Source organism: Galdieria sulphuraria, assembly GCF_000341285.1.
Source record: "Galdieria sulphuraria unplaced genomic scaffold scaf_66, whole genome shotgun sequence".
NCBI classification, from domain to species: Eukaryota; Rhodophyta; class Bangiophyceae; order Galdieriales; family Galdieriaceae; genus Galdieria; species Galdieria sulphuraria.
Window position 1 is genome coordinate 25,582 of NW_005178409.1, and position 23,348 is coordinate 48,929.

The 23,348-nt window shown below is 38.8% G+C and overlaps 13 protein-coding genes across 14 annotated transcripts in view; 7 read left to right on the forward strand and 6 right to left on the reverse strand.

Annotated features, from left to right (window-relative positions):
• The window catches only part of Gasu_59610 (chromatin remodeling complex / DNA-dep ATPase), a 6,361-nt gene extending 4,681 nt beyond the window's left edge, over positions 1 to 1,680 (forward strand). Inside the window, exons 3-4 of the mRNA XM_005702862.1 lie at positions 1 to 1,587; positions 1,644 to 1,680. The exon at positions 1 to 1,587 is cut by the window's left edge and continues 2,216 nt beyond it. Of these exons, the coding sequence (XP_005702919.1) occupies positions 1 to 1,587; positions 1,644 to 1,657 (1,601 nt within the window). The 3' untranslated portion in view covers positions 1,658 to 1,680. The remainder of the gene's footprint in view (positions 1,588 to 1,643) is intronic.
• Positions 1,681 to 1,684: 4 nt separating this feature from the next.
• Gasu_59620 (ubiquinol-cytochrome-c reductase) lies at positions 1,685 to 2,219 on the reverse strand. Its single transcript, XM_005702863.1, has 2 exons — positions 1,922 to 2,219; positions 1,685 to 1,873 (listed from the first exon to the last, which is right to left on the reverse strand). The coding sequence occupies exons 1-2, from the start codon at positions 2,084 to 2,086 to the stop codon at positions 1,826 to 1,828; spliced, it is 213 nt and encodes a 70-aa protein (XP_005702920.1). The 5' UTR covers positions 2,087 to 2,219; the 3' UTR covers positions 1,685 to 1,825.
• A 60-nt stretch (positions 2,220 to 2,279) lies between these two features.
• Gasu_59630 (queuine tRNA-ribosyltransferase) lies at positions 2,280 to 3,740 on the forward strand. Its single transcript, XM_005702864.1, has 7 exons — positions 2,280 to 2,485; positions 2,531 to 2,587; positions 2,641 to 2,789; positions 2,839 to 2,970; positions 3,020 to 3,140; positions 3,236 to 3,445; positions 3,498 to 3,740. The coding sequence occupies exons 1-7, from the start codon at positions 2,288 to 2,290 to the stop codon at positions 3,708 to 3,710; spliced, it is 1,080 nt and encodes a 359-aa protein (XP_005702921.1). The 5' UTR covers positions 2,280 to 2,287; the 3' UTR covers positions 3,711 to 3,740.
• Positions 3,741 to 3,744: 4 nt separating this feature from the next.
• Positions 3,745 to 4,419, reverse strand: Gasu_59640 (histone H3). Its single transcript, XM_005702865.1, has one exon. The coding sequence runs from the start codon at positions 4,352 to 4,354 to the stop codon at positions 3,944 to 3,946; it is 411 nt and encodes a 136-aa protein (XP_005702922.1). The 5' UTR covers positions 4,355 to 4,419; the 3' UTR covers positions 3,745 to 3,943.
• A 220-nt stretch (positions 4,420 to 4,639) lies between these two features.
• On the forward strand, positions 4,640 to 5,360 carry Gasu_59650 (histone H4). The gene has a single exon (XM_005702866.1). It carries the CDS (start codon positions 4,707 to 4,709, stop codon positions 5,016 to 5,018), a length of 312 nt encoding a protein of 103 aa, XP_005702923.1. The 5' UTR covers positions 4,640 to 4,706; the 3' UTR covers positions 5,019 to 5,360.
• Positions 5,361 to 5,403: 43 nt separating this feature from the next.
• Gasu_59660 (histone H2B) lies at positions 5,404 to 5,939 on the reverse strand. Its single transcript, XM_005702867.1, has one exon. The coding sequence runs from the start codon at positions 5,896 to 5,898 to the stop codon at positions 5,536 to 5,538; it is 363 nt and encodes a 120-aa protein (XP_005702924.1). The 5' UTR covers positions 5,899 to 5,939; the 3' UTR covers positions 5,404 to 5,535.
• A 500-nt stretch (positions 5,940 to 6,439) lies between these two features.
• Gasu_59670 (translation initiation factor eIF-3 subunit 4) lies at positions 6,440 to 7,410 on the forward strand. Its single transcript, XM_005702868.1, has one exon. The coding sequence runs from the start codon at positions 6,485 to 6,487 to the stop codon at positions 7,355 to 7,357; it is 873 nt and encodes a 290-aa protein (XP_005702925.1). The 5' UTR covers positions 6,440 to 6,484; the 3' UTR covers positions 7,358 to 7,410.
• A 4-nt stretch (positions 7,411 to 7,414) lies between these two features.
• Positions 7,415 to 8,239, reverse strand: Gasu_59680 (cofilin /actin depolymerizing factor). Its single transcript, XM_005702869.1, has 5 exons — positions 8,104 to 8,239; positions 7,987 to 8,052; positions 7,838 to 7,936; positions 7,668 to 7,789; positions 7,415 to 7,617 (listed from the first exon to the last, which is right to left on the reverse strand). The coding sequence occupies exons 1-5, from the start codon at positions 8,104 to 8,106 to the stop codon at positions 7,449 to 7,451; spliced, it is 459 nt and encodes a 152-aa protein (XP_005702926.1). The 5' UTR covers positions 8,107 to 8,239; the 3' UTR covers positions 7,415 to 7,448.
• Positions 8,240 to 8,859: 620 nt separating this feature from the next.
• On the forward strand, positions 8,860 to 10,189 carry Gasu_59690 (uncharacterized protein). The gene is made up of 4 exons (XM_005702870.1): positions 8,860 to 8,945; positions 8,989 to 9,014; positions 9,088 to 9,180; positions 9,239 to 10,189. The coding sequence occupies exons 1-4, from the start codon at positions 8,938 to 8,940 to the stop codon at positions 9,682 to 9,684; spliced, it is 573 nt and encodes a 190-aa protein (XP_005702927.1). The 5' UTR covers positions 8,860 to 8,937; the 3' UTR covers positions 9,685 to 10,189.
• A 10-nt stretch (positions 10,190 to 10,199) lies between these two features.
• Positions 10,200 to 16,502, forward strand: Gasu_59700 (proteasome activator subunit 4). Its single transcript, XM_005702871.1, has 18 exons — positions 10,200 to 11,057; positions 11,107 to 11,233; positions 11,277 to 11,443; positions 11,503 to 11,758; positions 11,811 to 11,988; positions 12,048 to 12,222; positions 12,271 to 12,427; positions 12,480 to 13,149; positions 13,195 to 13,419; positions 13,467 to 13,636; positions 13,683 to 13,817; positions 13,864 to 14,628; positions 14,684 to 14,896; positions 14,945 to 15,144; positions 15,202 to 15,697; positions 15,762 to 15,899; positions 15,955 to 16,301; positions 16,350 to 16,502. The coding sequence occupies exons 1-18, from the start codon at positions 10,204 to 10,206 to the stop codon at positions 16,456 to 16,458; spliced, it is 5,382 nt and encodes a 1,793-aa protein (XP_005702928.1). The 5' UTR covers positions 10,200 to 10,203; the 3' UTR covers positions 16,459 to 16,502.
• Positions 16,503 to 16,539: 37 nt separating this feature from the next.
• Positions 16,540 to 17,620, forward strand: Gasu_59710 (COPII-coated vesicle protein SurF4/Erv29, putative). Its single transcript, XM_005702872.1, has 3 exons — positions 16,540 to 16,732; positions 16,789 to 17,065; positions 17,111 to 17,620. The coding sequence occupies exons 1-3, from the start codon at positions 16,571 to 16,573 to the stop codon at positions 17,509 to 17,511; spliced, it is 840 nt and encodes a 279-aa protein (XP_005702929.1). The 5' UTR covers positions 16,540 to 16,570; the 3' UTR covers positions 17,512 to 17,620.
• Positions 17,621 to 17,624: 4 nt separating this feature from the next.
• On the reverse strand, positions 17,625 to 20,399 carry Gasu_59720 (E3 ubiquitin-protein ligase MARCH6). 2 transcript variants are annotated; one of them, XM_005702873.1, is made up of 6 exons: positions 19,406 to 20,399; positions 19,221 to 19,356; positions 18,959 to 19,168; positions 17,896 to 18,909; positions 17,706 to 17,846; positions 17,625 to 17,658 (listed from the first exon to the last, which is right to left on the reverse strand). In XM_005702873.1, the coding sequence occupies exons 1-6, from the start codon at positions 20,353 to 20,355 to the stop codon at positions 17,647 to 17,649; spliced, it is 2,463 nt and encodes an 820-aa protein (XP_005702930.1). In that variant the 5' UTR covers positions 20,356 to 20,399; the 3' UTR covers positions 17,625 to 17,646. The 2 variants fall into 2 exon arrangements, with proteins under 2 accessions (XP_005702930.1, XP_005702931.1); XM_005702874.1 differs by lacking the exon at positions 17,625 to 17,658 and having other exon boundaries at positions 17,695 to 18,909.
• Positions 20,400 to 20,445: 46 nt separating this feature from the next.
• Gasu_59730 (kinetochore protein NDC8) lies at positions 20,446 to 22,669 on the reverse strand. The gene is made up of 4 exons (XM_005702875.1): positions 22,277 to 22,669; positions 21,987 to 22,230; positions 20,909 to 21,931; positions 20,446 to 20,858 (listed from the first exon to the last, which is right to left on the reverse strand). The coding sequence occupies exons 1-4, from the start codon at positions 22,453 to 22,455 to the stop codon at positions 20,502 to 20,504; spliced, it is 1,803 nt and encodes a 600-aa protein (XP_005702932.1). The 5' UTR covers positions 22,456 to 22,669; the 3' UTR covers positions 20,446 to 20,501.
• Positions 22,670 to 23,348: the final 679 nt, after the last annotated feature.

Genomic DNA, 23,348 nt, shown 5'->3' on the forward strand with positions numbered 1-23,348 from the left:
TGATCCAGTTGTGTTGCATTTTTTCATGTGAACTTATACACTTGGAGTCGGGCTTTCTAGATAAAGTATCCTGCCTTTTACCAATTTTATTGATGGGTTCGCTTCCACAATTTTCATATCATTTACGGAAGCGCTGTTTTGAACAGCTATGTGAGTTATCCAAATTACCTCATTGGGTGTTCAGTTTGGATGAAAAGATGAAACGTGACTTTCTGATTACAATAAGTCTTACCTTGAGTAATTTTCGAGTTGTCTCTGGTGATATTCAAATTTTATTGATAGAGACACTCTATCGACTTGGTTGCTATTCTTCGATGCACAATCTTTTTGAAAGCCTTTGTACATCGAAGCTACTTAAAAGTGTTGCGTTCCATGCAAAACAAGAAAACAATGCATCTCTTGCAGCTTGTGCTTCGGTTGTTTGTGAGTTTGTTCTCAATCATTACGAAGATTCTTTTGGTTTTTTAATTGAAGCAAATGTACCTCAAGAGCGGGGTGATTTATTGACTATGAGCAGTTATCATCGATCACTTGAAGTCCTCTGTCAACAACAACGACCCGAAAAGCTTTCTGAGATGGATTGTTTTCATGAAAAGTTCTTGTTAGCTACCCAAGAACAACGCAAGTCATTGGGAGTTCAAAATGTTATCCATTGTGTATCAACGGAAAAAAAGGCAAGTTTAGATATTTGGGATCCTTTGATGAGAGACTCTCGTAAATGGAACAACTGGTTACAAAATCGAACAAAGATGGTCCGCAAGTTGGTAATGTATGGAATTCCCATGCAAGTTCGTGCTTTGGTTTGGAGAAAATTATTAAAGACTGATCAAATGATGCTAAAGTATAGGGGTATCTTTCATAAGCTTGTAAAGGCCAGAAGACCTAAGGAAGTAGATGATGTAATTGAACGCGATATTGTGAGAACGCTTCCATCGCACCATATATTTTGGAGTTTCGGAGCAGCTCCTGGAATAGAATCCCTTCGCTCGATATTGCTAGCATATGCAGCGTTAGTTCCTCAAGTTGGATATTGTCAAGGAATGAGTAGCATTGCTGCCATGATTCTTCTGTTTTCTTGTGATGTAGAGGAAGCTTTTTTAAATTTTGTATATATGATGGATACTGTAGGCTTTCATGATTTATTTTATCCCGGATTTACAATGTTGAAAACCCGAGTTGCAGAGTTTCATGGTATTGCCCTATTTTATTTTCCACAACTCATGAAACACCTGACTGTAGAAGGCATTCATCCTATGATGTTTGTCGACAAATGGTTCCTTACAGCATGTATATATAACTTTCCATTTGCTTTGGTTGTTCGTTTATGGGATATCATGCTTACTTACAGTCACACTAAGATAATAATGCGTGCTGGTTTGGCTATATTAGAGATTGGAAAAGACCGAATGATGCAAATGCAGTTTGAAGAGTTGATACAGTTTGTGCAAAAGGGTTTTAGCGATCCAGTTCATGGAGTTGTAGGAGATGTGGATTATTTTATTGAGAGAGCTATGGCCTTTCGTTTCAAACGAAAACGAGCCGCTACATTGGCAAGACGTTCCGATATTATGGAACAGGTTGATATGGGTCGAGGGACTGTTCTGAGTTGTTTTCCTAATTCTCAGATGGCAAAATATTCACAGACACGACCACTTGAATTGTTGGAAAAGTGGATTGCACGTTCTTCATAAAGTGAAAATACCGGGTTATCCTTGTCTAACTAACAAGTTGCCTTTATTTGGATATATCCACTGAAACGAGAAGGAACTTTGTGTTGAATAACAGGCACTTATAAGGGTTTATGGTAACTCACGGTCCTTGTACACTATTCCTCTCGAGCTGCTAGAGACTTTTCCAAGTCTTTGAATAGCTTCTACAAAAGTTTTCAACCGACTCTTTCTACCACCACAAAGCACCTTACCCCTTTATTGTAGGTTTCCCATACATAATCGGAAGCTGCACCCATAAACTTAGTTGCTGCAAAGCCTCCAATAACCAAAAACGTGACATAGACAGAATTTCTTCTCATCGTCAAGTTATACAATGTTTCCCGTAACCCTACTGCAAAACCTGTCCTTCTTGTCATGATCGAACCACCACCACCACCCACAACAAGCCAATAATTTATCAAACTCCAATATTTATCCAAGACAAGTCCATGACAAGTTGTGTTGGCTTACAATCAAACGATACTATCGATCTTCTACTACACGTCGATGCAACTTGGAACAAAGCAAGAGCAACAACTTTTCAACTTCCACACGGTAAAGTTGAGACACCTGTGTTTATGCCCGTCGGAACCCAAGCATCAGTAAAAGGTCTTACTAGTGAACAACTTGACGAAATCAATTGTCCTATAGTATTAGGAAATACTTTCCATCTTGCTCTAAGACCAGGTGAAGAAACATTGGATCAACTAGGCGGCATTCAAAAGTTTATGAGTTGGCCGAGATCAGTGCTTACAGATTCTGGTGGTTTTCAAATGGTGAGAGTTTATGAAAACTGTTGTTCCCATTGCTGAAGTTTGTAGGTCTCCTTATTGGAGCTTTCAAAGCTTACCGAAGAGGGTGTATGGTTTCAAAGTCCTGTAATGTTGTTGTACTCCAAAATATATTTTGTGTTTCTGATGAGTTCTTATAGATGGATGGAAAAGATATGCTTCTGAGTCCTGAGAGGAGCATCGCTATTCAAAATAAGATAGGTGCAGATATCATCATGGCGTTGGACGATGTAGTGAGCAGTACAACTACTGGACCTCGAGTTGAAGAAGCAACATATCGAACAATTAGGTGATGAATGAACGAATGAATGATATCTTGGAACTAAACCTTGCTCTAGATGGTTGGATAGATGCTGGAATGCACATGGAAGAAAACATGACCAAGCATTATTCGGTATTGTTCAAGGTGGTTTGGAATCGAAGTTGAGAGACGTTTGTTTGGAAGAATTGGTGAAAAGGGATCTTCCGGGGTTGGTTTGTGGTGGATACCTTGAGGATGATTGACATATGTATCCGTAGATATGCTATTGGAGGATTAGCTGGTGGGGAAGATAAGAAACTTTTTTGGAAAATGGTTAATCAATGCACCGACAAGCTTCCCAAGAACAAGCCTCGTTATTGTATGGGAGTAGGATATCCTGTAAGTATTATTTCTCGTCGTTGACTTGATAAAAAAGGATCGAAAAAAAAGAGAGAGAGAGAGAGTATGTATCATACAACTAAACTATATGTTAGGTTGATTTAATTGTCTGTGTAGCAATTGGAGTAGATATGTTTGATTGTGTCTATCCAGCAAGAACTGCAAGGTTTGGAACCGCGTTGACTTGGGATGGAACAATAAAAATCAAGTCATCCTCCATGATAAGAGATTACGGTCCATTAGATAGACAATGCTGTTGTAAAGTTTGTCAACAGTATAGCCGCTCCTTTTTGCATAACAATTTTGTAAGTTAGCCAGTTTCGTATTGGGGAAGTTGTTCTAAAGGGAATATTTTAGGGCAGAGATGAAACTGCAACTGTACATTTGTTAACTTATCACAATATAGCACATATATCACAACTTATGAAACAGTTACGTGAAAGTATTATAGAAGGAGTATTTCCTGACGTGGTTCGTTCTTTGATTCTTCAACACTTTCAAAAGGAATCCATTCCAGAATGGATTTGTGATGCTTTAGCTGCGGTTCAAATTCCCTTGAAACCTTCCTAAAAACGACGCGATAGGAAGCCCCACAAGAAAGAAATGAAAAATAAAACAAAAAGTCCTTTACAAATGGAACTATAATATGCATATTCATTCCCAAAACAAAAAAACAATCAATTCCTGCCACAAAGAAAACGTGAAAAAGAGAAACAAGTGAAAGCTATACGTATTTGAAGACACAAAACACAAGTTCCTTCCGGTAAAAGGCGTTAAAAAACGCCCTTTGAGAGAGCTACACTTTACACTCTCTCGCCTCGGATTCTCCTTGCCAACTGAATATCCTTGGGCATAATAGTAACACGCTTGGCATGAATTGCGCAAAGATTGGTATCTTCAAACAAGCCAACCAAGTATGCTTCTGAAGCTTCTTGTAAGGCAGTCACAGCCGAAGTTTGGAAGCGAAGATCCGTCTTAAAGTCCTGGGCAATCTCTCGAACTAACCTCTGAAAGGGTAATTTGCGAATAAGAAGTTCAGTGCTCTTCTGATATTTACGAATTTCTCTCAAGGCAACGGTACCGGGACGATAACGATGGGGTTTCTTTACTCCTCCTGTAACTGGAGCGGATTTTCTCGCTGCCTTAGTAGCCAACTGCTTTCGAGGGGCTTTCCCTCCAGTAGACTTACGTGCTGTTTGTTTTGTTCGTGCCATTGACAACTAGAAACGACGACAAGTAGTGATGCAAATTCAACAAAGAAAATTTCTGAATGATGAATTGGCAGTTGTATCAAATGGGGGATTGTTATAAAGACTTGTGTATTTCAAGGCGGGCTTATAAGAAGGGAGGGCCGTTTCTACTGAAATGGTAGACGGATTCCCAATCTCAGTAATTGGACCAATCAGATTTCAGTTAATTGACCTGATGTAAAATCCAAAATGCTCTCAGCACAGCCCGCCTTGAGGGTTTCCATGGTTTTAAAAGCTTAGCAAAGACATTCTCTCTGATCATCGCATTGTTTCTTTGTGAAAATTTGATTGTTCGTATTTTGATCTTGTTGCAGATATGACAGGTCGTGGTAAAGGTGGTAAAGGTTTGGGAAAAGGCGGTGCAAAGCGTCATCGTAAAGTTTTGCGAGACAATATCCAAGGAATTACCAAGCCAGCTATACGTCGTCTTGCCAGAAGAGGTGGAGTGAAGAGAATTTCGGGCCTCATCTACGAAGAAACGCGCAACGTTCTTCGTGTTTTCTTAGAAAGCGTTATTCGCGATGCAGTTACCTATACTGAGCATGCACGTCGCAAAACAGTAACTGCAATGGATGTCGTATATGCTCTGAAACGTCAAGGTCGGACACTTTACGGATTTGGAGGATAAATCTGTTTTCAACAAAGGGTGTTTTTGAACACCTTTCATCGATGGAACTTGTCCTCTGTTTAGTTTATCTTACAAAAAAATGGATCCTATTTCAATTGTAGATTTTCAAAAGAAACAAGCTACCGTCCTGTTGTTTCTTGTATAATTGTACAGTTGTGAATAGTGTGTGATAGGTTTGAATGATTGTGTTCATTTGAAACAAAAAAAGGACGACAAATAATTCGTCAAAAAGAAATGCTAGATAATTATGCGACTCTTTGTATTTTCTTTCTTTCTGAATAAATGTATGTAGTACCTTGTTATTCCTAGGACTGCAACTACAATACTGATGTGTTTATATTTATCCATGAATACTTTGCTTTGACAACATTTCCATCTTGTAAAAAAATCGTGTCTACATTTCATTTGATGCATACATACTTTGTTTTTATATGATGTAATTAAGAATATGAAATAAAATAACAAGTTTTCTTTCATAAAAGGGGTGTCTATCAGACACCTTTTACGTATATCGTTGTTAAGATGAAGTGTATTTGGTCACTGCTTTAGTACCTTCAGATACAGCGTGTTTTGCAAGTTCTCCAGGTAACAAAAGACGAACTGCAGTTTGTATCTCCCGAGAAGTAAGCGTCTTGCTCTTTGAATAAGCAGATAGCTTGCTAGCTTCTGAAGCAATTCTCTCGAAAATATCATTCACAAAAGAATTCATGATGCTCATTGCCTTGCCTGATATTCCAGTATCAGGATGAACTTGCTTTAAGACTTTGTATATATAAATGGAATATGTCTCTGATCTCTTCTTCTTAGATTTCTTCCTATCGACTTTCGGAATAGGTTTTTTACCTGCAACTGGTACACTTTTCGCACCTTTGGGAGCCATGATGAAAAAAATAAGAGCTTCACAACAATCAGTCAATATTATCTTCAAATGAATAGCCTTGAGCTTATAAAGAACGCAATCATTTTGGGCGGGCTAGGGTCTCCATGAGGCAGATGATTCCCAATCCAGCAGTTGATTGGTAGTAATTGGCGGAAGGCGTTGACCCGCCATTTTCTTCAAAGATCTACAGTAGAACAGAGATGGGTCTATTTGAGGGCTGTGAATGTGTGTATCCTTACCTGTCATAAAAGCATTCAATCATTTCCATCACCGAAAGCATGCAACGAGAACAACGATGCTAATTATCATTTGCAGCTTGATTCATACGAGAGTTTCTTCCGCTGGACTACTTATTGGTTATCCTCCCTCTAAAACTACTATATAACTTGCAGTCAACATGATAGTCACTGAACAGCTTTTGGATTGAGCCTGGGATGAACTTTCTGAATATACAGTTTGTTATTTTTAGTCTTATGTTTCCATAGATATTTTGATAGTAGATGATTGGATAGGAGGAAAGACAAATATCATGATAAAGACACAACTGGACAATAGTGATTTGACTCCTTGTTGGTGGTGGTGTGCAATGGCCACGAGTAGTGTATTGCCAACTACTAAGCCAGTAGTTCGGGAGTGGGCCGACGAGGACGACTTTTCAAACAAGTTACCACCACTTGAGGAATGGTATGACGAAGAAGGCTTAAAACACGTTGTTGAGTACCACTTCAATGAGGAGAACAAGTTAGTAAAGACAACAAAGGTATTTCGAGTAAAGAAGGAGACCAAACAAGTAAGCAAGTCCGTTGCTGAAAGAAGACATTGGAAAAAGTTTGGAGATTGTCAGAGAGCTCCGCCTGGACCGGAACCTGGTGTGACAGCCGTGAGCCTTGACGATGTCTCGATAGAGTACAAACGTGGGGAGGAGTCCGAAGGTGAAGAGGACCTCAAAGCTAAAGAGCAAAAGGATATTCAAAAGATGCTAGCTATGCAGCGTTTTAAAAGAAGATTAGAAGAGAGAAGAGCTGGAGTTGCCAATTGGGCTCAACTTATGGCTCTCAAAGCAGGAGCTCAAAGAGATGAGTTGGAGGTTCCTTCAACAAATGCCAATTCTGCCAACACAGGAAAGTACGTTCCACCTCATTTACGAGGAGGAGGGAGAGTTTCTAGTGACTCCTCATACACTAGAGACGATTCTGCAACTGTAAGAGTAAGTAACTTATCACCCAATACGACGGAAAGCGATTTGCAAGAATTGTTTCATCCTTTTGGTAATATTCGTCGTATTTTTATTTCCAAAGATCGTCACACTGGCGAAGGTAAAGGGTTTGCCTTTGTCGCTTTTTCAAATAGAGAGGATGCTCGCAAGTGCATTGAGAAGCTAGACGGTTATGGCTATGACCACCTAATTTTACGTTGTGAGTGGGCAAAGCCTAGTGAGAACAAGAGAGGACAGAAGTAGGAACCTTTGAGTGCAATAAATAAGGCAAGAGCTGATCAATTTTTTCACAAAATTGAGACAGGATGGTCAACCAAAGAAAACAAGAGATTTATTACTTGTGTGTTGCCGAAGCTACAACTTGCTGATAGACGTTATGGAACTCTATCTCGTCTTGGTCAGTTGCTTGGATCTCTTTCTGTACTCCGTTCAGTTTTTGAACGAGAGCCTCTCTCGAAGAAGAATACAGCATTTTTGACTTTATCTTTGCACTCTCTGGTGACCTAAAGCAAGCCCAATAAGTTTGCGAGATACGGCATATACGAAAACCCACCAAAGAACGAAAATTATTCTATTTTTGGAAACACCTTCTGAAGTCTGATACTCAAAGTCATACACTGCGAAACGGCAATCGTTTTCTGGTAATTCAGTCACAAACTTTTTCCAATCTTCTTGCTACAAAAAAGGTTCAGTATCAGAACTTAACTGTACGCTCAAACTCACAGCAGTACACTTGGTTATGTTGGAAGATGGGAGTGTCTTTTCCACACACACAGAGGACAAGTCATCAGAGAGTTTGAATACGATAGCCCGGTACTTTCTCTGTGATTCTGTTTAAAGCTCATTCGTCTACCCAAACACTTCCTACTTACTGGTGTGCTTCTTACAAGAACAGTGAACTCCTTCCCACATATATCGTCTACCGCAACACCAGAAGCCTAGAGACGCAAATTTATGTATCTATCGCTGCGAATGATTGAAGTCCTTACCATATCTGTCAAGTCCCTGGTTGTTCAACAACAAATAATACTCTTGAGCAAAAATCAAAAACAGTGTTGCGTGCCCAACGAGGCAAGTGGATTGTCTTTAAAAATACCGCGCTTCTCTGAGCCACGTTGGCAATCAATCATTTGAATTGAGGTCTTTGTACCCTTGACGAGCTGTCCATGGGCTCAACCAGAAAGATAAGGTTAGGTTGGCTTTTTGAAAAGCGCAGTATTTTAGACATAAGATCCTTTGTTTGTTCTTCTTCTTTTAGTATTACTCTCATTTGCTTGTATATGTGTGCATTTTCGAGAAATATAGATAGCACTCATTTGTAACATAAAGAAGACATGTCTAGTGATAAAGAAGCTAAACTTTTTGTCAATTGGAAATACGTTGCAATCCAAGTTGTATTGAAAGTGTTTGAATTCGACATATGCTTTCGAAAGTCTGTTATTTTCTATATAAGAACCATAGAATTTATTTCCCACTCCCCTCGAGTTGAATACTTAAGATGACTCCTCAGCGTAGAGCTTATCCATTTCGATAGCCGATAAAGAAACAATCCCATGGAAAAAAACTAATGAAAGTCTTATATTGTGAAAGAAACACATGGCATAAGTTGTTTATGAGAATAAGAGACAAGATCTTTCCATATCCTTTTATTTCAAACGGTCCAAAATTGCCATTACGGAACAATAGACTTTCTTTGTGGCAAATAATAATCCGAGATTCTTTGCCAAAGATTCTTAAATGGTACGCCCATTCCATTCTATCGGTTCCCATTTTTTTGTCCCATTTCGCCTGTGAGGCGTGTGTGCAGCATTTCTAGTGTTTTTATGGCGGTGTTTGAAAGTGATGCCTTTGGTCCCGTAATTAAGTTTACGAAGAGGTATAATTCAAGAAGGCGTTACAAGTAAGCAAAAAACTTTTGTTTAAAAGCCCACGTACTGAAGGGTCTCCCGTCCTCTTTCTATTTGTCAACTTAGAGAGTGTATTTGTTGCTTTAGTGCGTCAGGCGGTAAGCCAGGGTGGTTCTTTTGACGTTAGCCGAAAATTACTCGCAACGGGCTATACGACTGGTACGCTCCTTGTATATTTCAATTTTTTTGAGTTTCCCAGTCTTATACTTTCGTATAGACAGTGGTGTGAAGACGAATGTCGCTGCTTTTCGAGAGAGTGACTTTTACGAAAGAGTCTTTTCAAGGATAGCTTCGAAGCGTGCTGACTTTTGGAAAGACGTTTCGGTCACGTTGGTAGTCTCTACGGTTGACACCGAGTCTGACAAGGTTATTTCAGTGTGGAACGCTTTTGTCACAAAGGATCGTCAATTGTTTGTGGAAGCGCCAGAAGTGCTCACGTCTCCTTCGAAGGACACTCTTATCTGCCTCCTAGAACTCGCTGAGGAACTTGGTTGTTTGCAAGCTTTTGTTTGCGTAAATAAGGAGTACAAGCACTTTAGGGAGCTCGTGAGGACCTTTACCTATATGGGATTCGCGCTAGTAAGTCCGAGAGAACAGACAAAATTGGTGAGTTGGCGTTGTGATGTGAGTGACTATGCCATTTTAGGCTATAGCCTTGAATAAGCAGCGTGTTTCGTTGCCTGTCAGTCGAAGTATTGGAGTAGTTTTCGGCTTGTAAAAGAGTTCCAGTGTACGTTCATGTGACGTGTTGAGCGTTTCTTGATTCGTGCAGTGGCCTCCCTTGTTTGCTTACTAGAGAGTTTCGCCTGCTATGGGGGTTGAACAAGCTGTGCCCGTGGCTTGCCTTGTAGTAGTCGAGGTTTTTAGTCGTTGGCAAATTTTCTGTGGGAGACTTGACTGAAATCTGGGACTGACAACTCTGATGGAAACCAAAGCACTGCTAGAGTGCTCGGTTTCTGTCGTCTCGTGTGTCTACTTTTCTTGTTTTGCACGAGATCGCAGGATCTGTGGGGGTTCGACCCGGTGGGAGAGATTTCAGCTTCTTCTTACAAAAATATTTTGCCAACTTCGTTGGTTTTTTCTTGCATGAAAAATAAATAGTATTGATTTTTTACAAGTCTCCTGATTTTATATATTTGATGGGGTTGATAAAAAATTTATTATTGAATCGAAATGGCAGCCATGGAAGATAGCATTGAATGGCAGAAACCTTCAGAAGCCTTACCAAGCTCGTATAAGAGAGAAACTCTAGTAGAGGGTAAAGAACAGCTTGAAGCCTTAAAATCCCTAGCACAAAATATTTCTCACAGTTTAAATTTGTATGCTGAAGGAACAGACCTTGTCCCTACTGAAATTATACCTAGTATCTACGCTGATTTGGAGCTATTGAATAATGGAACAAAGCGCTTTCTAAATTTGAAGCTATATAAAGAGTTTTTAATATATTCTGAGGCGCAAGGTGAAGACTCCAAACAGTCATTTTCTACCTGGGAAAACATGGCTTCCAATATTTTACTTATATTACAGACCTTGTTGGCAGGAATTTTGAAAAGGACAACGGATGCTGCATTGCGGATAAAACTTGCAAGGACTGTTACGAAATTATTAGAAAAACCAAAAATTCTGGGTGATGATTGTAGCTTTTCACCTCCTTGGAAGGAGACATTGGAGTTGTTGGAGGAATTTCACGTACGGAGTTTTGATGGCGCACTTTTTATCGGAAAAGAAGTTCGAGAACAACATCTGCGAGCCCTCGTAACTTTATTGCTTTGTTTTCGATATTATTTGAATTCGACTTGCGAGGAAGTTATTTTTAGCCTTCCTATGTTCAACAGTATACCATCCGCCAAACCGAATAGTACAAGTACTCTATTTTTTGAGAAGTTAGATTGGGAGAATCCTGTCAAAGCGATAGAGCAGTTAGCCAGCGCAAGTTTGATTGTACCATGTCATAGTCCTTTTATTCTTTCATGGATTCCTGAAGCTGTATCCTTATGGATGAAGATAAACACTTGTCATGATTGGGATCGACTCTGGTGAGTTACTTGTTTTTGTGTGTTTGCTTACTAATTTCCTATTTCCAAGGCTTCGACTATTTGGACATATTGCTAAGCAGCAACCTCATGCAATAGACTGGACACCGTATATGCATATTATTTATGATCGAATATTTAGCTGTTTTCAGATATCTACTCGTGAAGGTGCTCGAAGAGTAAGTAGATGTTTGTCTATTTTTTGCATGATTTATTGTTTAGACACAATCCATTATAAAAACTCCTCCCAATGTATCATGTCTTATTCGAGGTGATGCTGTGTCTTCAGCTGCAGAGTTTATTGTATATTCTCTTACACCAATGAATCCCTCCGGTCTAGATTTATTTCTCCGACTAGTTCAAATTATTGAACCATTTTATCATCCCAAGTAAGTGCTTTTGAATATTATTGCGATGAATAGATTGAACATTTGTACTCTTCTTGCAGTCATCTAGAACACAACCAACATTTTGTGTCATCTTTTCTCTCTTCTTGTACTCGTAATTTACTCAATCGATTGAGTTCGGAACGAAAGGCGACACAAGAAAATGTGGTAGAACGTATCCAGGGCTCACGAACGATAACTGCAGTAGCAGCCAAAGAACATCGACTCACAGAGCAGTGGATTGAAGATATCGTTAGCAAGCTTTACGGTTTGACAGAACGTTCTTTATATTCCAAGTCATCCAAGTCTACTCAAGAGGTCAGAATATTCATTGTATCTATTGATTACCATTTGATATTGTACATTTAAGGCAGCGAATAGTATTGGAAACCTGTGTGCTATTTTACCTGAAATGGTTATTCCCAAATTAGTTTTGACGTCACAAGATGACTTTATTTCGTTAACTATGCCGCATAGAACAAAGGCCTCTTTAAAAGCTTTGGATGTAATATGTCCTATCTTGAGTGATTCACAACTGTATCCACAAGGTAAGATTATTGAATACAGTCATTATTTATCCAGTCATATATAATGCTTGATGGAGTAGGCGTTGAATATATTTTGCAGTTGTTGCCTCATTTGCTTCCATGTGTTGATGTCAATGATTCTATGAAGACTAAACTAGCCATTGATATCGTTACTGCACTTTCTCATCGTTTTGGAGAAATATTTTGTGATCAAACACATGTACTGGAAGAGTTTGTGTTACAATGGATAGAAAGGTAAGTCATAGCTGATAGAGGAACGACATATCTCACACAAATTGCAAGAATCATTCATTTTTTAGAAAATGTAGAGATGCCTGCCAAATTCGGACATTCCAAAATTTCACCTTTAAGTTTTGATACATTTGGAAACTTTTGCGAAGTTTTCTTTCAAAACTGTCCCGAAAGTGTAATGTTTGGTCTTTGTGAGAAAGTCTCCAAGGTGAGAAATTCGCCTTTATGGTTGGAATATCTTTATGCATGCTTTTGAGTAGATCGTATCAGCCTCTGCGTCAACAGAGGCATTAAAACATTATGGCATAATGCTATTTTGGATTGCAAAGAGTTATCCCAGCTGTATGGACTCCTTTTTTATCAAGCCTTTGTTGCTACAGATTCAAGACTTCTCTCAAACTCATCTACAGCTAAAGGATTCTTCTCATGAAGAATTATATGGACGTCTACGACTTCTTGCAAACGCTGTACGTGGCTTTGCAGACTCTCAGTATTCCGCAAATATTCTTCAAGTTGCTTTAGCCGCAACGAAAGAAACTGAAAGAAGATTGTACAAAGCAGGAAGTCGTCTACTTCGAAGTCTTTTAGAAGGACTATGTTCTACTACTTTAGGACCCCATTTGCATTCATCTTCCAATCAACATTGGAATATACCCAACTCTTCGCATTGGAATATGGCAGTGAAATTTGTTGAACAAATGTTGGAATATTTAGACTGTTCTTTATTTGACAAAGATCCTGAAGAACTTTTGAGAGACGAAATGTGCAAGGAGAGAATTTTTAGTGCGGCAAGAACGCTTCATGCTCTTCAAAGGGGAGGACGTTGGTTATTAGCTGGTGCATTCGAGAAAAGTATTTGTCAAGAGAATGAAGTCAGCTTTTCTCTTTGGAAAGGTCCGGTATATGCTGGAATGTTTGGTGAAGTGAACAGTATGTTATTATTGTGCAGTTTACTTTTTATTTAAGTTTTTCTAGGAAATCTTGCAACTGAGTTGTGGAAGAAAGTCTTTCAGCGTATTCTTCGTTTATTGGAAATTTGTTGCAAATATTTTCCAGATAATGCTGTTGTTCTTTATCGAGTTTTAAGTCCTATCGAAATGGGTAATGAAGCTTTTCGTTTTGATAGTAGACTGCGTAGGGTTGTAAACCAAGCTAAAAGCTATAAACAATCCATGCAGGCTTCCATCATTGCAAAATATGGTAGGTTGTTGTTATGATAGATATTCGATGATTAACTATTTTTCTAGGACCCAACCAAGTTGGAAAGAATATGCCTTCGATTTATCATAGATGGAGAATGGAATCTCTTCATCGAAAGAGACAAGGCTATTGTGCTAAGGGAGGCTATATGGAACCGCAACTTACCAATGCCTTATTACAATATTTGGAGGAATTTTGTTTCTCAGAATTCAACAAAGTAAGAAACTGTTAGGGCAATCTGTCTTAGTACTGAAACTTTGTAGGTTCGTTCCCGTGCAAGGAATGCCCTTACATGTGCCTTGCGTTTAACGCCATTTCATCAGCGTTGGACTTACGCAGAGAATATGTTTGAATCTGTTCAAACTTGCATAGCATCTTGTGAAGAAGAGAAAATTATTGTAAGTTTTGTTATCTTTATGTTTCATGGCATGTGAACTTTCAAAGGCTTGCTTGGAGTTGCTACAACATCCATTCCTTATTCGATTCTTTACCAAATATTACTATTGGATGAAAAAACTTGTGTTTGTTATATTGCAAAGTTCAAAAGTTTCTGAACGTCATGATGTTGTTATTTCCCTTTCTTCATTGTTCGGTAAACTTTTGAGCCAAATACATCCACTTGTTCTTTCATCGTCAAAACAAGAAAAGGAGACGCACAATATCGAATCCAAATATGCTAATGCCAAGGAAGAATTGCAGTCCATTTTGGATATGCTTTATTCTGTAGTCTTTCAATCCGAGTCTCTCATATGGAATGGCAATTGGAAGGTTCAAGCTTTTGTGTTTTCACTTCTTTATGTGTTTTATCGTCCTGAATGTTTCATTTCTGACGAGTATCTATCTCAATTGATGAAATATCTTTGTTCGGAAGTAATGATTGTACGTGCAGTCGTTCAAAGAATGGTTCATTTGATTCTGCAACTATCCAACATTCAACAGAATGAGAAATGGAAACAAATGATTGTTCATATGCTTTCAGATAATTCCTTTGAGTTGTCTTTATTGAGAACCATGTGTCAGGACCTATCCGTGCATGACCCAAACGAACAAGCTGCTGGTTCTCCACTTCATAGGAATATGCTTAGTGCTACGACAATGTCACTAGCTTCCAGTTTCTTTTCCGAATCTTTAGATGCATGGACTTGTTGGATAGTAGATGGAGGAGAACCTTGGCCACTTGGCTATTTTGGACGCCCTGTTAACGATTTGGTGAGTTAAACAAGGCGCAACTATATTTCATCGACGTTTGAATATTTGTGCTTAGGTATCTTTGAGACATGTGAGACTTCTGTCTCGATTATTATCGTTTGTAGACACTCAAACGTTGTATCAAATTCATCATGTTGCATTGTCTTTGCTGGATGCTGAACAATTGAGAGATCAAATTGTGACTCCCAAAATCAAACATTTGATATTTGGTGAATTCTCAGTAGCAGCTATCGTAAACTTGAAAGACGATAGAGAATCATTGCAATATGTAAGTTGAGTGACAATTGTTCCTAATTGTTTTTCAAATATTCTTCAGGCATTGGACTGGATGAAACAGTTGTTAGCGTGTTTTGTAGATGCCGATTCTTTGAGCACAATAGAAACGCTTTTTCGTCTTCTTTATCAACTTGACCCAAAATGTTCCTTTTATCAACCTTTTTGGGAATACTTGATGTACACAGTATCTAATAGTGATGTTTGGAATCAGTCATCATTGAATGATGCACGTCATATGCGGTTAGTAACAATAATCATCTGAAACAAGGCTGTATCTTTACTAATTGGTATATGTAGAACACTTTTTGCTTTAGTTGCAGATCAATTCCCATTTAATCTTCAACTGATTGAACAGAATCGAGGCTCTTTCCTCTCAGCGATAGATTGGCTGACAGACTCCAATTATTTGTCGCACGATTATGAACAAGTCCGAGACGAAGTTGTTCGTTTGCTTTGTTGCTTCATGCTTGATGATAACAGAGAAACATTGAGTTCACTTACCACTAGTACAAAAGTAATCCGTCGCTTGAGCTCCATTTTACGAGAGTTGAGGAACCAAGGAGATATAGACGACCGAGGAAAGAAACAACTGTCCAACACTCGTCATACTTTGAGTTTGTTGGTTTACAAATGTTCCTATTTAAGAGGACCTTTACATCCCTTGTTTGATAGTCGTTTGGTACAAATTTGGTTACCTTTATTGCTAATTGCAAAGGAAGACTCCGATGTCGATGTGGCAGCACAAACAACCAACGCGCTATCTTGTTGTGCTCGTTGTCTGATTCCCTCTTCGGTGGGTATTAAAGAAGAATTAGAATGTGTTCTTTATGACTAATTCATAATTTGCATATTCGTAGAACATGGAATCAATATTGATGGAGATATGTAAAGAGAATTTGCACGCAACGTCTTTCAAAGTTCGGGGAGGAACCGTTTCCTTTTTCCAGATGTGGATATTTTTCCACTTTTTCTGTTTATCGAATAATGTTATTGCTGTAAGTAGGAAAATATAACACATACGGTTAAGAATAACAATTCAAATAATATTAGTTGCAAGAATGTTTGTTGGAATATTTATTCGATGAGTCGGTAGAAGTGAGAGAAGCAGCATCTCGTTCATTTATTTCATTGGCTTGTCTCAATTCGATGGAAGTTTTGGAAACTTGGAGTCGTCGGATGATGCATATTTTAGAGACTAACGATAAGAACAGTGGTACGAACCGAGAAGATGACTCTCGGATTCGTTTACGTCACGGTGCAGCATTGGGTGCTAGTGCTTTGATTCTCTCGCAGCCGTTTGCTATTTTACCATGGATGCCATCCTTATTGGTACAAGTGGCCTATTGTATTCATGACGTACCACCTATTTCCACATGTGTGCGTACCCTGTTCTCAGAGTAAGTGAAAGAGTGAACGTTGAGTCCCCTATTTCATTAGAAATATAGGTTTTGGAGAAGCCATCATGATGAGTGGTCCAAGCAAAAGCAAATGTTTGAACCGGAGCAATTGGAAGCGTTCAACGAATTGCTCATAGCACCTTCATATTATGCTTGACATGCTGTTGTTTCGTTGCATCCCATAAAACAAAATCACCCAGCATTTTTCTTTTACAGGAGCAAAACAATGCGTTTGCTTGAAATTGCATGATCTTTCGAGAACATCCATCATGGACAAGTGGCTTTCATCCGTGCTTTCTCTGGAAACCCAACTTGACTCGTGGGGTAGAAAGAGAAGTGTTAAAAAAGCACTCCCACTGATCACTAGACTTCTTTTGATTGCCACGTTTATCGAAGATTCCATCCGAGGAATAGTACAACGTGAGCTGCAGGTTGGTACTTACCTTTGGGAGACTATGTGTGCACTTTTTCATTCCTTCTCCCTTAGATTCAATTTCTTCAATATCGTTACCATTTACCGTTCCTTGTATCAGCTGTTTTTCTATACTCTTGGATCTCGACTGCCACTGTTGCCAGCTTCAGCATCCTTTTGCGTTGGCACGAAGACCGTGCTGCGTTGGTGTTGGTTGCGTACGTCACGTTGCAGCAACTTTTGTATGGAAAATATGCGCCTTCTACTCACGGAAAATGGGGATTCTTGGTTCGTAACCTTTGCCTTTGCGGTAGTCTCTTGATCATCGTCGCCTCTAGTCGGATGAAAAAAGGTAACCTTGTCATTGCATTTCATCGACATTCATCACGTTCCCTAGGCTATACGTTGTTACCAGGGTTTGGTAAGCCAAAAAATGGCACCACTTCACGTTTTCCTGAATACATACAACTCGCAAGTCGTTGTTTGATGGCATTGTTGTCGTTGGAGTTTGTGGCTTCGATGGGATGGATCGGTACATTGCTTTCTCTACCCGTGGTGTTGTTTGTTTTCGTTGGATTCAAAACGCAGTTGTGTTCTTTATTGTTGATGTTGCTGTATGCTATACATAATGTGTTGCAAAGTGCTTTTTGGTATTTTCGTGGTAACTCGTGGGAAGCGATGGTTCAACGAGATGTCAAATTGTTTGAGTTTGTACAAACCTTATCCATCATGGGTGGACTAGGTTTGTTATCCAGTTCGGGTCCTGGGGCATTGAGTTTCGATGAACGGAAAAAATAATGAAGTACTGGTGTAGAATTTCTCTTTTATATAGCCTCGTAATAAAAACGAATCTAGTTGTGTTGTTCTAAATACATGCCATTTGGGGATGATTATGTAAAGTTTTGCAATTGACGACGAAGAAGATAACGAGAATCAAATACTCTCCTATAAAAGTTTTCAAACATATCATATCCTAGTTTTGATAAGGAAACGCTAGCCCAATGACCAAAAAGGATAAGATAGATATGATGATCGAGCCACTGAATGGCAATTGGAAACGGTACAAAACAAGGCAGCACAACATTGATCAAAAGATAGACAGTACTAAACACTAAACTCATATTGATCATCCACTAAAATAACGTAATGACAAGGATCCACAGGTCTTGGCAATACACTTACCGGTAACAATATTCTGCGATCATGAAGTGAAAACAAGAGAGTATTTGCATGCTCTTCCACAGCCTCGACACCCATCATTGCTCCACGGCGTTCAAACAAGTAGTGAATCAAATGACGCATCTTACAAAATGACTTCATTATCAATAGACCAGTATAACAACAACGAAATAAGTTGTAATAAGGTGTTTCATCCGAGGAAAGTTGCACTGGATTAATAAAAGTGTTTTGAATCAAAACACCAACAATAGTTGGAAACATCATATACCAGACAAAAATCTTCATCATTTCTAAGGAAAAGCCTTTCAATTGCATCAAGACAAGTGTAGCCTTCGATGTGGAAGGATTCAACAGTATGCAATCATACAAAGAATAACAACACCTGTAAAAGAAAAATAAAGCAAGAAATCCCAATATGAAATGATAAATATCGTTTGGATGATCAAATCCGATGTTCAAAGAGATACGACGTCCAACATATAAAGGAATGAAGCTAATAAGAATCATGGATATAAATAAGACCCAGAAGCCAAATAACATGAGTAATCCACGGACGGTAAGAGAAACAATAGAAAATGAACTTGCTCTTCTCCTGATATCCTGGACACCATTCATATTCGTTCTTCCAACTATGGAATCGAGAACCACCAACTCCTTGATACAAAGCAGTTCACTGGTTACAGTTATATATGTTACAAGCAACTGCTTCAATGTTTGTCTCACATGAATTTGTTTTGAAATAAGAGGCAAGAGAAAACGAAACAGAAGAATACAAATGGGACCTTCAGTCAAAGTATCCCTCATCTCGATACGAAACGGAAAAAGAGAGGGGTACACCTTTTGCAGGATCCACGTTGGAACGAAAACTGAACAGAAAATAATGAAAACAAAAAGTATGAGGGATAGAATTATTTGTTTTGAATGAACTGCTATAGGTAACTCCACCAGGTCACGAAATGGATGAAAGTCTGGATCATCAGGGTTGCGAAAGAAGAATAACAATTCGGGTCGAACAATCTAAAAAACATTTCAGAAAATTTACAACTATGCAATGTATTCACCTTACAGTTCGCAGTGTTTGAATAAACATTGATGTATTGAATGTAAAGAATACTCCCAAAAACCAATGAATTAAAGAGGAGAAGAAAGGATCTCCTATTATTGAAAGTCTTTCTGGACGAAGTTGAGAATAAAAGAGAGAAGAAGAAAATCGTTCGATAAGCAAACCACAAAAGAAAGGACAAATACCCAGTTCAATAATCAATAGGGCCACAACCTTAATAATACACCATTTTGTTTTTTGTTGTATACATCCCGACATCACTTACCTTTACGAATAGAAAAGCATCGTTAACAAATAAGAGATACCTATTGATTACTCTTTGAAATTGAAAGGAATAATGATCCTTGAAAACTTCCACCCATAATGATAAGGTGCCCAGAATCATTGTCAAAACAAGGTATCTGTCCCATACAATGACTTCAGCATATCAACAAGAAAGAAAAAACTTACCCAACAATGACATTGCCTATCTTACTACTAAGAAATGAATAGAGTAGACGAGTTCGGTCTTCTCCAAAAAACTCGAAAAGAGTTACTTTACAAGAAAATCCGATAGATGTTGCAAACAAAGTCACGACGTGACCGACAGCTGATGGCGCCAAAACGAAAAGAAAAAAGATAAATGCATTACTTAACAGCACTGAGCCAGCGACATCCATTAGAACGTGCAGTGGTCCTGTTATTCCAAGAATTGCGCCAAGACTGCCTTCCTCTCTTTCTCCATCAAGAAACGCAGGGAATAGTGCTCTTTCTACTCTGTCTCCTTCAGGACTTTCTTGTTCTACGTCACGGCTTCCTTGACGACTTTCCATAGTGTTGTTTCCATAATTGGAAGCACTGTATGCTAATCTTTGGTTAGTTATTCTTTCTTCTTCTCTCCTTTCTCTTTCGAGATCTTGTAAAAAGGAGCGAAACGAGGCTGTAGCGAGAAAAAGAATCAGCACAGAACAACATACTATATATCCCTTTAGTATTTCCAAACCCAAACCAGTCAAACTCCAGGGCACTATAGTTGACAATTCTATAACAGACCGACAAAGGCAAGCTCGGAAAGTCATGCTGGAGACCAAAGGAACTGCACAGAGCCATACCAAACAAGCCACACATAACCGTCCAAACAAGCTTCCAGTTTCTAATAAGAAGGAAACCACACCGCTTAACAACTCAAAGAAGCTCAAACGACTGGGACTATCTTGTTTGTATACTGGAATAAAACGAAAAGTGGAGCCACAGAGTTCGCAGCGTTCACTTCGCATTTCACTCAACCATTGCACAAGACAATCCTCGTGGATGTACTTTATGCTGCCAGAACATCGACAAGGGTGGAAGAGGGGTCTATCAGGTTCGTTAGTGCCTCTACAGATGCGACACTCAGGTTCATCTTCTGTGGCAACGTCCATCCAGCCAACAAAAGAAATGCAAAAAATGGGAACCCCGTTGTGATATTATTGATGAAGTGAACAAAAGAAGCAAAATATAAATAAAAGAAATGATTCACAAATACTTTTATTTTCAAAATATTATGATTCACTTTGTTGAAACTTCACTATGAGGAGCAAACAAATTGATATACTTCTTCCAATTTGTTACTGTATGAGTTGACCTTGTCACGAATTTCCATCTTGTACATAGTTAGCAGCTCGATACTTTGTAAAAGAGCATCATTCATTTGTTCCTTTTCTTCATACAACTGCTTTTGAGTTTGTTTGTATTCACTGTAAGCACTATCCAAAGCTTGTTGACTTTCTCTGAGAGCAGAATCGTTTGAAGCCTTCATTTGTGCCACTTCTTGTTCAAGTTCACTAGTTTCCCTTGCCTTGCTTTCTAAATAGCTTGCCAACGTCTCTCTTTCATTCTTATAGTGATTCTCCAGTTTCTGATATTTACCTTCCAAGGAACTCGTCTAAACAAGATAACTAAAACAAATTGAGAAGCAACGAAAGTTGAACATACCTCGTTCCTCTTAAACAGGAGTTGTTCTTCGAGATGGTTGTATTTTTCTTGTACAGTCAGTTCTTCTTCTCGTGTTCTGCTTGCTTTACTAGAAAAAGCTTCTCGAAGTTCGTGAATGGTAGGCTTCACCACAGAACTCAAGTCAAGAGAAAGAATATCTTCACAACGATGCAAAGAAGCGTCTCGAGAAAGCTCAATTTCAAAGTTAAAGCCTTTCGCATTTTTGGCAGTTGAAGGAATGAGTTGAAGCTTTTCTGCAAGTCGGTGATAGTCTCGCAAAGCGTCTTCCACCTTCGCAGTTTGTTCAATCAGTTTTTCGTCTACCTTTGACTGCAATTCAATGGCTTCCTGACGATGAGCATATGCTTTCTCGAGTGCTTCTGTGAGCATTTGTTTATCTCTTTGTAATCTGTGTCCATCAATATGGTTCAACTCTTGATCTTCGATTATTTGACGCAAGCGATTTTTCTCTTGTTTCCAGACTTCCAAGTTCTTTTCTTCGTTCTGAAGTTCTTCATCTCGATCTGCTATTTTTTTGTCATAAACTTGTCTGTGTTGCTCCAACTGATTGATGAGAGTTTTGAATTTTTCAATGTCTTTCTTGTAATCCTCAATCTTCTGCCTGAGTGACTCCAAAGAATTTCTCTTTTCAATGAGTTGATGATACTCATCTTGGAAACGCTTGATTTCTCGTTCTAATTCTTCAGTTTCGCTTTCTACGCGATTGTTTTCTTTATCGAATGTTGCAGCAAGTTCTTCATCAAATTCATCAAAAGAATCAGCCCCGCCTAAAAATGCCTGATAGGACCGCGAAACATAGTCAAAGAAAATACGATTGAGGCTCGATTCAGTATCAATACTTTTGGTCTCTTGAGAGGATGCCTGTTCGTCATATGCCAAAAGGTCGGTGATCCACACCAACAATCCCAATAAAGTCGGCCAGGTATGAGGACTTCCAACTGCATAGAGTGTGCTTTTACTAATGGTAAAGGGATATTTTAGGGTTTTGAACAATGTAGGAAGCTTGAGAAAATATTTTCTTTGAATCATTCCATAAAAAAACAAGGAGCCGACTTACCTCCTCCTCGAATTTCTTTTCAAAGTCGAAATATGGATCTATCTTACGAAGTAGAAATAAAAGAATAGACTGGAATTCTTTGCTTGTTGGTGTCGTAAGAGTCTTTGGAGAGATAGCTTGGTCGTAGCCGTGTGTTGAGAGAAAGTAGATGAGGTTTCTCACGCAGTCATTGAGATAAGACTTGTCATTCAAAGGTCTCGGGTCAACCTTAAGTCCAACCTTATTTGTAAAGACACTAGAGCGCCTAGAAACTATGAGCGGTATAAAATTGCCGGAAAAGGTGTATGTACCTCACGCCTAAAGAAGAATATCTTGTTGAAGTGGAAGAAGCGGAGAGACGTGGCCTTTGAGCCGACGAAGTTTTAAGGTCTTCTTTGCTATTGGACAGATTTGCTCTACTGGGTCCTAGAGAAAGTCTCTGTTGAATATTTCCACCAGTTGAAACCGAACTCAAAGTAGTTCGACGCATGGTTCGGATGCCACACCTTCAAACAAGAAACGTTTACTGAATTTAGGAGTTGGAAATTTGGCGGGCTTGGATTTGAAATGAATGAATTCTTGAGACCGAGCTTTTAGATATATTCTTGAAGTCTTCTTATAATAGAAAACGTCTAACTGTCACTTTGTTCACTCTTGGAAGGAAACGAATACAATTTTTGTCGTTCTTTATTGTATAGTTGAGGTAAAATAAACTTGTAACTCTCATTTTCCATTTAAATCAGAGGCTTTCTTTTTGGTTCGTTCCAAAGAGAAAAATGAGATTCTAACTTGCCTTGACGTAGTCAAGATGGGCTTAGCGAGCAAACTTTACTTAAGAGACACCGTCAAAGTTTGAACTCTATGAAATCTCTTGTTAGCATTTGTAGAATACCGGAATGTCAGAATGAAGAAAGAAGAGTTCCGGTAGAATACCTTTTTTGATTTTCCACAATGCCTAAGTTTGTCGACATTGCTCACCTCACATATTGTGAGAGGACTGCGAAAGCCTTAAAGTTTGAGCTTAGCTAGAGATGCAGAGCACATTTAGGACGCAAAGGATGAAGAACTCAAGCAAAACTTAGCCACAAATACAACAGCGTAGATCCGATATGAAAAAAATAGTTGCTATAATTATCTTGCCAGTTCCTGTGCACTAAAAAATGTGTCATAGGTTCCATCACAGATATCACATAGAGAACCTCCAAAGACACCAAAGAAAAAAATCAATATCCTTCAATGTTTTATGAAAGCAGCCTTGTAGTCCTTGACACCATGAAGAATCTGGTTCGTATCAGAAACAGCTTAAGGACCTCAAGGCAAAGTGTCTATCTTGTAACCAGCATTCAGTGCTAAAAAAAAGGTATGCCGCTAAAATAGTTGCAA